The following is a 13,670-nucleotide window of genomic DNA, read 5'->3' on the forward strand; positions in this document are numbered from 1 at the left end:
ACTGTATCTAAGTCTAAGCCAGTGTCAGTGCATAGTTTCTCAAAGCCATTGGGGGGGGGGGGGGGGGGGGGGGAATTAAAATGTCTTTGTTTCTTTGTGATACAATGCTTCTTTTGCTGAATTGAATCTCTTTGTGTAGTGGATGAGATTCATCTCTAATGACTTTGTTTATATTTTCATTTTATGATATCATAATATTAAAATGATCAAAGTCTAAAATTGAAGGAAATTTTAGCATTATCTGGCAGTCTTTCAAAACTTTGTCGATCTTCGACTTTTCAGATCTTTTGTTATTCCCACCCCAGGCTGGCAAACAGTAGCGTAGTATACTGATAATGCATGTGTCATAAAACAGAAAAAACAGCCTATTGTCCAAATTCACTCTATTGGTGACCCTCCGGCTCGAAGCGGTATTAAGTCGAGATTTGGAAAACGAAGAAAACCGGTTTTAAAGTGGAAATGGTCAAAATTATCAAATTTCAGTTTTTGGTTGTTTCAGAAACTACAATCATTTTTCTACATGAAAACATAATAATTCAACATAAACATTGACGATAAGTTTCAAGTTTAAAAATGCAACTATCAGTGACACATTCAAAACGAGAGTTGACTTTCTCTCAGAGAGCCACCCTTTCCAAGGCTTAGTAATACCGAGTTTTTTTCTCCACCAATAAGATGTAAGATATCACAGCAAAGGGCGTGTCTTTATCTATCTCAGAGAAAGCATGACTGTTTCCACAATGTCATGGTTCAACCAATAATGAGCTTTAAAAACTGTAAACAACTCTAGGTTTTTCCCTGACAACCTTACAAATGAATGATTCTGATTGGTCAACGCCATTGTCTACTGATAGTCACTGGTCAACGCTCATCACATGCAGATAGGTTGATAGATAGCTAGATAGATAGATAGATAGATAGATAGATAGATAGATAGATAGGTAGATAGATAGATGGATACATAGATGGATAGATGAAGAGGGGAGAGAGACAAACAGAGAGCGAGAGAGAGAGAGAGAGAGAGAGAGAGAGAGAGAGAGAGAGAGAGAGAGAGAGAGAGAGAGAGAGAGAGAGAGAGATGTTCGTTTTGTCGTGCTTTCTTTAAACTTTGTATACTGAAAGAAAAAAAAAAAAAAAGGGGGGGGGGGGGGGTCTTTTTAGACAATCAACAATGTGGGTGAACGCTAAGGAAAACGTGAGAGATTCAATAACATGTTTTAATGTAAGTCACTACACAATAAGCCCCACCCCTCCTCCTCAAGTCTGACTCAAAATGGAAACAATGCAATGATTGATTTGACCAGCCCATTTCTTTAATTGCAACCTCGTTGGTCAATATGTTTCCAGTTGATTGACTATGACTTACTTTGTAACAAAATGCTTTCTTTAAACTATCCCTACAAGTCTTTGCTCCGCCTCCATCCCTTTCTTCATGTCTACCTCACTCTCTCCGTCTCCCTTTTGTTTCTTTCACACATACACACACACACACACACACACACACACACACACACACATACACTTATACAGGTTTCAAGCTTTATTCTATTTCCCTCGCGTCTTCTTAATGCACAAGCAGTCTCTCTCCCCTCCCCCTCTCGCTCCTCTTTTTCTCTTTATCTCTCTCTCTTTCTCTCTCTCTCTCCTCTCTCTCTCTCTCTCTCTCTCTCTCTCTCTTTCTTTATCTCGATCTCTCTTTCTCTCACATGTGTGTGTGTGTGTGTGTGTGTTTGTGTGTGTGTAAGTGTGTGTGTGTGTGCGTGCGTGTGTGTGTGTATTTTACTCTCTCATTCTATCTCTTCCTCTCTAATCCTCTTCTTGATAATTCTTTCCCTGCTCACCCGGCTTCACGTAGTTTCATAACTGTACTTTCAAATTATAAACCCTTCTTTAACTTTTAGTATCTTGAAATCTTATTTTGTCTATTGAATAAGACAAAAATTTCACATTAATAATTCTTATTTCATTGATTCTTTATTTAAATATCAAAAATTCTTGAAAAAGTGAGCAATTGTCGGCATTGTTTTTCCAGTGTTTTATTTGTTTTAAGAACATCTTACATAATAATGAATAACTACAAAAGTAATAATTGGATTGTTTCACAAATTTTTATGTACATTATTAAATGTATAATCTAAGCTCATGCCAAATTTAACTATTCTCGTCAAATTTTCGATGCCCGTATCTAAGGAGTTATCTTTGCCCATTGATTTGACTGTGCGTGAAAACGGTGCCTCACTTCAAAGTCGATTTTCTCAAAACTTGGTTTTCACACTCTCCCTACTTCAAACGGTCATATCTCGGCAATTAATAATCAGAATTGTATAAATTTTGTATCAAATTTTAAAGCATAAAATAAGCTTTGATTGGGTACCAAAAACTCACAATTGAAAAATCCGACTTAATACCGTTTCGAGGCGGCTTTAAAAATGCTTTCTAGTTTTAAGCTTTTTGATGACACTGGTGGACTGTTTTGTCCACTTTAACTTCTTTTCAATGACGACCCCAAGATACTTGTATTCTTCAACTCTTTCAACAATTTCATCTTTAGTAATAATGGGGTTATGACCATCTCCAGCTGCCCTAAAGTCAATGATCATTTCTTTTCTTTTTTTTTTTTTCACATTTAGCTGGAGATGGTTTTCTTCGCACCAATCAAAAAATGTGGATATCGATTGTGTGTAGTTCACAATTTCAGCTTCTGTGAGGATTAAAGCCTGAATTATCTGTCAGCGCTGTTCATACGGCGAAGACATGTGTCACATCGCTCTTCAATTTTTACCTTATCTATTATTATTGTAAGCTCATTATAATGATGATGATATGGTGGTGGTGGTTGCAGTAGTAGTGGTAGTGATGACGATGTGGTTGTGGTGGTTGTAGTAGTAGTGGTAATGATAATGATATGGTGGTGGTGGTGGTTGCAGTAGTAGTGGTTGTGATGATGATGTGGTGGTGGTGATTGTAGTAGTAGTGGTTGTGATGATGATGTGGTGGTGGTGGTTATAGTAGTAGTGGTAATGATGATGATATGGTGGTGGTGATGGTTGTAGTAGTAGTGTTAGTGATGATGATGGAGTGGTGGTGGTTGTAGTAGTAGTGACGGTGATGATGTGGTGGTTGGAAAACACATTATAGGTTATTATAATACATTATTACACACATTCTCTAACTTCATTTTTTTGACAGCTTTATTGTGGCATAAATATACGCAACGGTTCTGAACCATTTTATTGTGGATTTTGATATTGTTGGTGTTTTTGTTGTGTCGTTATGTTGACATAGAGACCGAATGAATGGTAATGTTTACATTCCCAACCCAAGATAAAATGGCGCTGAATGCTTTCATTGGTGGACACTTTTTAGGCTCCGTACGTATTCTCATTCGTTTAATTTTATGTTTCCAAGAGAGCTTGTCTAAAAATAATCGAAAATCTTATTATCTGAGTACACTATTGTGTCTCTTTCATATCTTCAAATTAAAATGAGGTGTTACAGCCTACCATCGAAAGCGAAAGTAAAGTAGAACAAGCCTACTGATCTAAGATAACTTGTGTTGTCATTCGTATTAACTTCCTCTTTATTTAAAAAAAAAAAAAAAAGACAACAGGAAAATGACTTTTATGATTTATCGTAAATATTCATAATGAATGATGAGCAAGGAACTACAATTTGTGGATGGAATAGGAAGATATGTCATCGCTAAAGAAAATGAAGTTGATGAGTGAAGTGATGTTGTGACAGTTACAGTTGATATAATGAGTCACGATGATGTGCCAACTCGACTTGCAATAGAATCTAGAAAATTAAAATTCATGTTTGAGTATTAAAATACAAAAGAGAAGACACACTCTTTGCAAATCTATTTTATTTTAATGAGAAGTTTGCTGTTTATTGAAGCTAATAATAATAAATAATGAAATTGAAGACCTCTGGACTGGAGAAGACAAGAGTTGCTAAACACTAACACTAACCTAACTTGTCTTGTGTCTCGTGTCCTCACCCTTAACGACTTAACGAAAACATCACCTCTTCATTTGCTTTAATAACTACTGTACCTACACGGCTATAATATTGCAACTAGACATCTACAGACTACAGCTACAACAAATCTAAATCACACTGTTCATATTGAACTGCATCCATTTTGTTATTGACTGGATATTTGTTAATGTTAACAACGAGGACTGATGTTTCATCCGTTGTCGCATTGGCTACTCTCTTCAATTTTTATTTTGATGCCAACGTTGTAAGTTTGCAGGTTCAACTTTTGTTGTGCATTATTTAAGAGTAGGAACAATCAATTCCGTATATTTTTCACAAGAATCAGATAGATTTCAAGTTTTTAATGGATTAGATCATAATTAATTGAGAGGGAGAGAGTGAGAGAGAGATAGTGTGTGTGTGTATGTGTGTGTTTGGGGGGGGGGGGGGGATTACTGATATTTCATTTTTAAAAAATTCTCTTTGTTTTTGTTTTTTTGTGAACCCAAAATTGGCCAAGCTGTATTATGATGATACATGTTTACCGTTACACTGTCCTTCTTACTCTTACTGTAATAAACTTTCATTACAATTCTCTAAATCAGTTAACTTTTAAATTAGTTAAATTTAGAATACAAAAAAGGAAAAAAAAAAATTTTATGATTCATTTTTACCTCACACTCACAAATCAATATTCTATCTCTGTATAATATTCTCTTCCAGAATTTCTATCAACTGTCAAGGGATTCATGATGGTATGGACATTTTACAACCATACCTTCACCATCATGGCCCTTTTCATAGAAGGCACCAAGATACTCAGGAGATATGTCACTCTATCAAATACGGTGATGTCACTCATTCACTTCATAGGGCCTCTGAAAACAGCTCTTTGAACTTTCAACCCGTCCAGTCTTATCAGTTGACAAGGGAAATAGGATCATACTGGAACTCAAAGTACTTGTTTATACTTCATCAAGTTGTCAACAATCCTTTGTCTACGCTAAGCATCAAGGAGCCTGGTTATCTTGGGTCTTGTCTGAATGAATCAGGCACAAGGGCTACGGTCAGGGAAACAGCTGGTCAGAATGATTGTGTCTATGCTTCAAATGCTGGCTTCTTCAACACTCATAATAATCACTGTTTGGGTATGTAAGAGTTGAATTTGGAACATTGCTGATTTCTTTTTTTTTAAAAAGTATTATTGTTTCTTCTTTTTTTATGAAAGTATTTTATGGAATAGTGATTTCCTCTATTTGCAGTAGTACTTGAATAGTAGATAACATTCTTTTTTATTATTCGCAGTATTACTGATTCTACCATGAAAATCACTATTTGCAGTACTACCCTGCGAAATGGCACTTCAAAAGAAAAAAAAATATCAATGAATACGTTTCTCCATGTCATATTATTATTATTTGTTCCAAAATCTCTATTAAATACATTAAAGTATTGTATCTTTGCTTTATACCTGGTTTGACAGACACCTGCTGAGCTTGCTGGCATTGCAAACCACTGAACCCAACTCCACTTTACAGTCCTGTGGGCTTTATCAACTTTTGCTTTTTGCAGGCTAAAGACAAATTTCTCCATCTGTTCATTTTGACTCTAATCTTTTAATCCAATTTTCAACACTGGTTCTTTTCGATTCAAGATGGTTTACATGCTAAAAAATAAATTATATAGTAAAAAGAAAATAATAATACTTGTGTCAAGATGTATTTATTTTTTAAACTTGAGCTTTTATATAGGGCAATAACCACTAAACACGCTCAAAGCATTTTACAAGGTGTCCTTGGCCAACAGCAGCATTTAACATCTAGGACAGGACATGACATGGTGCCTGTCGGGCAATATTACAATTTTTTTTGGACAGAGACAATGCTATTAACGACCAGGTACTCATTTTACATCTGAGTATGGTGAGAGATTGTGAGTAAAGCGCCTTCTTTAAGGACTCAACTATGCGCTGAGCAGGCTCGAACCCAGGACCTTCCGATCCTAAAGCGAGTTTGGGAGTATGAATTTGATTTAAACTGACAAAATTTTTTTTTTTTAATCAATTTTTTGTCATTTCTATTTCAAGATTTCTTTTTGGCATCTGGTTTACCCTGACATGACATGATACCATATTGAGATGATTGGTCACTTATAATATGAATAATGCTAGATTGATAATTGAGGTGGTTGGCCACATGGTGAAGTATTTGTAAGTTGCAATAACCGCCACTAAGATAATATTAAAGATTTCTTCCTCTAATTATTCCACATTTGTTTTTGTTTTTAATTTGTGATATAATGTAGGAAATGTTGTGAGTGATGGCAAATTTGTCCACAACTCAGGAGGCATCCAAAACGCTCACTTTGGTATCACTAGTGATGGAAAAATATTTACAGGGTAAGTAAATGTTACTAAACTAGACCATTGATCGTATGTCAATTTTTTTGATATTTTGAATTTTTTGGTTCAGTCCTTGTTATTTTTCTTTTATTCCTTTTAAAGAGATATTACGTTTTGTTTTGAAAATGGTGCTTTCTCACTTATCACAGAAGTACTTTGAAACAAAGATAGATTTAGACTAGTAACTTTTGTATCAATTATTGGTCTGTCACGGATATTTAAACGATCAAAATCTATTGCAGTATTTTAGAAATAATTTTATTATAAAGTTACATTTACAGTGCCACAGATTGAGTTTCTTTGGGGAGGGGTGTGAGGATTAATTAAAAATATACACATTATTAAGTTTACAACTTTCCCTTGTTCTTGAATTTTTGTATTTAAAAAAAAAAAAAATCAACAGATATCTCTCGGAATTGGATTTCCTGTCCTTTGGGTTCCAACAACTAGTGGGTGGAGTCATCTGGCTGGTGAGGGATGGGGAGGATTACGTGGATGAGAGTATGAAAGTGGAATGTTCTGACACTGAAGAGACAGGTTTGCTTTGGATCCAGATTTTTCAACCTGTATTTTAGAGGAAAATCAATGGAAAAGTTAATTTACCTAGGAAAAGACACATTACTAAGTTTGACTACACTAGTTTTATTCTTAACCATCTTAAAGCGACTAGAGGGGGAAGGGAGTCCTCGATAGCTCAGCTGGCAGAGCAATCACTTCACAGTCAAAGGACTGAAATGAATCCCATCTGAAGTTGAGATTTTTTTTCTGACTCACCTAATCAGATCGGGCAGAAAGTACTTTGCAATAGACTAGCATCCTATCCAAAGAGTAGACAGCAATTGCTACTGTCGGTTCCATGATAGAAACTGGGAAAAACTTCAGTTCCATTAGGCTAGGAAGGACTACTTAAAGTGACTATGCATATGAATATAGATGGAACCGTTCTTGTTTGAATAAATATTTCTTTTCCTAAAATTTGGGTTTGAGAAAGAAAATTTATGTAGGATACGTGTTTATGATTCGTTGCCTGTGGCAGGTCTGGGTGTATAAAGTTTTAAAAATTGAGCTTTTATATAGCGCAATATCCACTAAACATGCTCAAAGCGCTTTACAAAGGGTCTGGCCAACAGCAACATGTAGGATGGGACATGACATTGGTTAGGCGATATTACATTTTTTCGGACAGAGACAACTTTGTTAACGGCCAGGTTCTCATTTTACACCTGAGTGCTGTGACAGAATGTGAGTAAAGAGTCTGCTCCAAGGACTCAACTATGCACCGAGTGAGGCTCGAACCCAGGACCTTCCGATCCAAAAGCGAGTGTCATACCAATAGACCACATAGCCACATGTATGACTTTGATCCTTTCCTAAACCTTTACTGGTAGGGTTCAATTTTTCTCTATGTTGCTATGTTACCTCACCAAGAAATAGAGTGAGTGCCAGGTCATGTTACCTTACCATGTGTCACCAAGTCTTTGACTCACAAAGGGGAGACCGGTAGCTCAGTTGGTATAGCACTCACTTTGCAAGCAAAGGGATCAAGTTCGATTCTGGTTGCAGTCCAGATTTTTTTCTAAGCCTCTTGTCCCCCCAGCAGTGATTGAGTAGCTGGGTCTGTTAGATCTGGTGGAAAGTATTTTGCGGTAGACTAGCGTCCTATCCAAAGGGTAGCAAGCAATTGCTATTATCTGTTTCACATTACAGAAATCGGGATAAACTCCGGCTCCAGGGGTCTAATGGCTCTGAAGGACTCCTTTGACATAATTTAGGTTGAAGGTCAAGTTATTGGCGATTTGACATCTCAGATCTTATCACAGAGATAGGAGTTGAATTTTTATGTCACCCTGATAGCGTTGTCTTTGTCTGAATATTGTACAAGGACTGCATCTTTTAATATTAAATGATCACCACTCCATCATTAGGAGGATGAAAAAAAATATTGTAAAACCACGGCGTTTACCATGGCTCATATACGGCCACTAATCTTTCATAGAATTGCTTTACGTTTGTGACATGATGGTACACTTTACCACTGCATCACTGACACCACATTGAAATGATCTATCCTATTTTTTACAGAGTACAATACTCGATGAAAGAGACACTGCTATTGTAGCAATTCATAGGGGAAAAATTAGTGGCTCAATTAATTATATTGTATCAAGGGTTATATATATTTATTTTGGAAAAAATGCTAAATGGGTTATAGAACTGTACCAGGTGATCTGAAAAATACCAAATTTTGGCAGGTATCACTTTTTCTGTTTAAATGCACATAAAACTGGAAATAGTATTTTCCTTGTCTTGCTGAGAAGAGAAATTGTCTTGGTTTTATGAAAATTCCACTTTTGACTTGCCGGTTTAAGGGTGAAAATTAGTATGTATTGTGTAATTAGAATCAATATATCTTGATTTGAAAAAAAATAAGCCAAAATGTCATTTAAATTTTCCTATTAAATAGTTTAAAAACAAGAAGATCTTGGCTTGGAATATGACAAACTGCAATTATTGTGTTATTTTAAAGACCAAACCACTGAGAATAGTTTGTATCTGTATTTCAGGCACCCTCAATAGATTTGTGAATGTTGTGTCTGCTCGCACAGCCATCGGCCATGATGAACAGGGCAGGGTACACATTGTACAAGTCAATGGATTGACTGACAAAGCAGGGTAAAGGAAACCATTTATGTTGGTTTTGTGTCTCATACTACCATTGTTCTGCTGTAGCTAGTTCTCTTTTTGTTGATTTTCTACTGTAGTTTTGTTACCCATACAGACATCAATCACATTGTTTTCTTCCTTAGTCTAGGAATGAGATATGTATTTTTTTTTCTTTTGGTTTTATCCTAGGCCTGTTTGGTTTCTCTAGCAGAGAGAGAGAAACAGTCAAATTAATTCTTTTGTTTGGGACGCTGAGGTATACCAGATGCTCTTGACACAGATTAATATGGAGGAGAATGATTGGCAATGCTCTTGAAAGGGCACAGCATTTGTAATGATGATTGGTGAACTAGTGAAAAAAAAGGAATCAACATGGATTACTACTAAAGTTATCACCAGTATCTAGCAAATATGACACGGACAAAACAATTATATGATGTCAGTTAAGCAAATCCCCGTGTGGTGTCCGGGGTCCCTCAACTGAGAGGGTACAAGAAAAGCCCAATGCCAAGCCAGTTTGTCGTAAAAGGCGACTAATGGTGTGTGACTCCCCCTTTTTTGAGTCACCTGGTCCTCCAGGTTGGGGGTTGTTGAAGGGTTAACACCCCTTCCGTAAAACTCAAACCGTTACAGAAACGCAGACGGACAGATCAAATCCTTTTTTAAGCTTGGGCGATCGAAGAGTTTCTGCAATGACAGAAATTATGAAGGACAACAGACAAAGCCGAAAGGACTCTGCTGACCTGATGACGTCTTGGCCAAACAAGTAGGACTGGAACCCTCAGGGCAGAAGATCAAGGGGATAATGGAGAACTAAAGAAGCTGATATACAGAGAAGTGATAAGACATGGAACGAGATAAAAAAGTTAGCTCAGGATAGAGAAGGATGGAAAGTGAAAAAGGCAATGATGATGAAATGATGAGTTAAGCAAAGCGTTATTGATATCGCACATGATAAAAATAAAATGAGGAAGTGTTAACTCAAGTGACGCGGCCTTGCATTCCGGAAGTTACACTGGACAGTGCCTAGTTGCTACAGCTGATCAGTTGAAACAATGGCAGCTCGCCTAGCAGTTTTTCAATATTTACACCCATCCCAGAAAATATACTTTTTTGAGCTAATAGCAATAATTTATGGTACAACCTTTACATTTTCTTAAAGGGAAATAATATATTTATTGAGAGAGAGCAAACTTAGTAAGAATTCATGAAACCTGTAACAGTCATCTTTCTATTTCGAATAGTTGAATGGTGGAATGAGAGGGAGCAAGGCTTTACACCTTATTGCTACACACATTAGCCTAGTTTTCGTCTAACACACAAAGAGCCCAGGTACAGATGCACACATGTAATAAAGGAATTTTCTACAAACACACACATGTGGGTAACATTATTTCTTTGTGTCCTTTGTTTGAGATGTAACAGATGACCAGAGCATGCAAAACAGCGTGGTAGGGGCATGGGGGTGGGCAGGGGGGGCTCTTTGTTGGCTTTGTTTATGACTTGAAAGGCCACAACTCCATTCATAAACGGGGTTGATCTTGTCCTCAATAACCTCAATAATGGACTGGCGCGCTCTGTGTCAAAGCCAACTCGTCCTCAATACTGGACCGTCGCCCCACTGACTCAGTTATGCTCGTCCTCAATATTGGATCTGCGCGCTACTAGACTTAAATCTCATTGGAAATGAATGAGAACTGTTAGATACAATCAGGAAAAGACAATTGAGATTTTTCAGTCATCTATGGATACAGGATGGAATTGAAAAATTGATAACATCAGGATTTGTAGAAGTGAAGAAAGCATGCGCAGGACAGTGAATGACATTTCTTAAAATTCTAGGAAGAACACATCAATGATAAACACATTCACAGGGTATCAGGGCTACCAACTAGGCATATTATTGCGCTTTTAAAATCAAATTACGTGCTTAGCTTTTTTGTTCCACATTAACAAGAAATGAAGTGAATAGGAAAGTACCAGTAGAAGACAAATAGAGGGACTCGAACCCCTGACCTTACTATTACTAAAACGACAACTGCGCGTGGCTTTACTGTATGAGCTATCCACCACTCAAAAGAGAGTGGTTTCAAACTCTATATCTATCTTGAACCGTTCTCCCCGACTTCTTTAAGTCATGGGTTCAACACACACAGTGCAAAGTTTGTTCCACATTACGCCTTTGTGTCATCATCAATGTCGTGTGGGTGATTTAAGCATTTTTTTTCTTCATCCCTAATCAAGTCTCACTGAATACGGAAGAAAGCTCAATTTTCGTCATCCACTGCCAACTTATCTTGTTTTCAGAAGCCTAAACCAGAAGCATTATTTGGGCATAGTAGCCATTACCAAATTTATTGTGGAGAGGAATTTTCCAATAGCGATTGCAGATTATTACAGAGGAGAATGATTGGCAATGCACCTGAAAAGGCACAGCACACACCGGATTAATTAAATAAATGATATTCACAGCAGTTATTACTCACAGCCTTTCTTGATTTTCCTTGAGAAAGTTTGCACTGATTGATAACTGTGAGTCATGAGCTGAATTGAAGGAAAATCTAATAATATTTCAAAATCTGAACACAAAAAAATATATGCAACTTGACTCAACCCCTTAAAACCAATCAGAGCATAGGACATTGATTATGCTCCGCTATTTTGACTCTTCCCTGGGCTGTCTTTTCCAGTTGCTTTCATTCTTAGTCACCCTTTCAACTTCCCTCAATTTTTGTATAGCTTTGTGTTTATCATTGATTATCATTTTTCCTTTAAAAAAACAAAAAAAAAAACATTTCAGATGCTTCCTTCAAAATTAGTCTTCAAATTATACAGTTCAATGATTATTTTTCAGAGATTATAATTTGAGAAATGGCTCAAATATGATTTATGTTGCTTTCAAATTCCATTTTCATAATCAGAGTGGATTTGCATGAGTTTGCCAAGCTGTTGATTGATCTAGGGATCACAAACGCCATCAACTTGGATGGAGGAGGGTCCGCAACGTCCATTCTCAATAACACCTTGATTAACTTTCCCAGTGATAAATGGTTAGTTGATTTGTTTGTTGGTCTTTTAATTTTTTATTTGTTTTCACTCTCTCTCTCTCTCTCTCTCTCTCTCTCTCTCTCTCTCTCTCTCTCTCTCTCTCTCTATCTATCTATCTATCTATCTATCTATCTATCTATCTATTTATCCATCTCTATCTCATTGTGTATACCCTTGATTTTTACTTTGTTAGAATTTAATGTCATCCTTACAAAGCATAACCAGCAACTCTTTTTAATTTTCCTTTTCCCAGCCCCGACAAAATGAACAATTGTGAGAGAGCAGTATCTACAGTAATCTGCGTACATTACCCGCAATGCTCCATACCAGATTGTTCCAATCACGGAGCGTGTATCAAGGGAAAATGTCTGTGTCGAGACCCATGGATGGGAGATAGTTGTGAAGTCATGGACAGACATAGATGTGGTCTCCATGGAGAATGGATCAATGGTAAAGCATCAACGTTTTTAGTCTACTACCCTTTTCAACATGTTTTATGTTGTTAATAAAGTCTACCATTGTTTTATAGAAAAGTGTATCATTGTAAGGAATGAATTAGAGAGATCCTTTAAAATTCGACAATCATGAGAAAAACTCTAAATGCAGACCTACCAACCTTCCTGGATTGCCTGTGAAATTCCCGGATTCATTCTCCCGTTCCCACCTTGGTTTTGACTTAATTTTCCTGTATTCTCAATCACAGATTTTTCTAGTTATTTTTGGTCCATTTCTTCATTCTTCCCCCACCCAGTAAACAGCCCCAACCAATCCATGTAAATAGTTTTATGGTGAATTCACCTTTTCCAGTATCTAACTAAATTTGTGTTGTCACTGACTCTGTATTTGTCCTTGTCATTGTGGGCCTTAATCTTTCACACTGCTTTTTTGTTTGTTTTGTTTTTTGTTTTGTTTTTGTTGTTATTTAAAACTAGTTTTTCTTTTTATGTTGAAATCTGTGCATTACTTTTGTTTCATTTTTTATGTTACTCTTTAACTTCGGAAAATTTTCCCCTCTTTTTGATTTTGAAAAGTTTGCAGGTCTGCAAATGTGACCCATCGTGTCAATCTGGTATAATGCCGAAATGAACTCAGTAAAGAAAATTGAGTTTTAAGTAAGAATGATAAAAATCCAGAAATAATAATAATAATAATAATAATAATAATAATAATAATAATAATAATAATAATAATAATAATAATAATAATAATAATAATAATAATAATAGTAATAATAATAATGGTATATAGATTTATAGTGTGCCATACATATCTTCATCTGAAGGGCTTTGGGCGCATTTAAGTGTTCGAAGTTTAAGAAACAAAGCACAAATATCTAAGATGAAGGCATTTAAAAAAATTGATTTTAATGATTTAAGTTTAAGATTCAATAATAAAAAATGAAGTTCACCCGACATTATTCCGTTTTGAAATGATTGGTCATATAATATATCTGTCTGTCTCTTCCTATCTTGAATCTCTCATCGTGTATAAACCCTTGGTTGAGATACCAATCAGTATAAAATGACATGGGCCTAATTAAATACTCAGATAAGAGAAAGTACAATTTAAAACA

The 13,670-nt window shown here is 36.1% G+C and overlaps 1 protein-coding gene across 1 annotated transcript in view; it reads left to right on the plus strand.

The window, feature by feature from the left end:
* Positions 1-3,470: 3,470 nt before the first annotated feature.
* The window catches only part of LOC144977048 (uncharacterized), a 16,914-nt gene continuing 6,714 nt past the window's right edge, over positions 3,471-13,670 (plus strand). Inside the window, exons 1-7 of the mRNA XM_078921773.1 lie at positions 3,471-4,249; positions 4,708-5,132; positions 6,289-6,382; positions 6,789-6,922; positions 8,950-9,058; positions 11,971-12,099; positions 12,351-12,547. Of these exons, the coding sequence (XP_078777899.1) occupies positions 4,191-4,249; positions 4,708-5,132; positions 6,289-6,382; positions 6,789-6,922; positions 8,950-9,058; positions 11,971-12,099; positions 12,351-12,547 (1,147 nt within the window). The 5' untranslated portion in view covers positions 3,471-4,190. The remainder of the gene's footprint in view (positions 4,250-4,707; positions 5,133-6,288; positions 6,383-6,788; positions 6,923-8,949; positions 9,059-11,970; positions 12,100-12,350; positions 12,548-13,670) is intronic.

The sequence above is a fragment of the Berghia stephanieae genome, chromosome 7 (assembly GCF_034508935.2).
Source record: "Berghia stephanieae isolate SIO BIC M18660-M18661 chromosome 7, UCSD_Bste_1.3, whole genome shotgun sequence".
In the NCBI taxonomy this organism is placed as follows: Eukaryota; Metazoa; Mollusca; class Gastropoda; order Nudibranchia; family Aeolidiidae; genus Berghia; species Berghia stephanieae.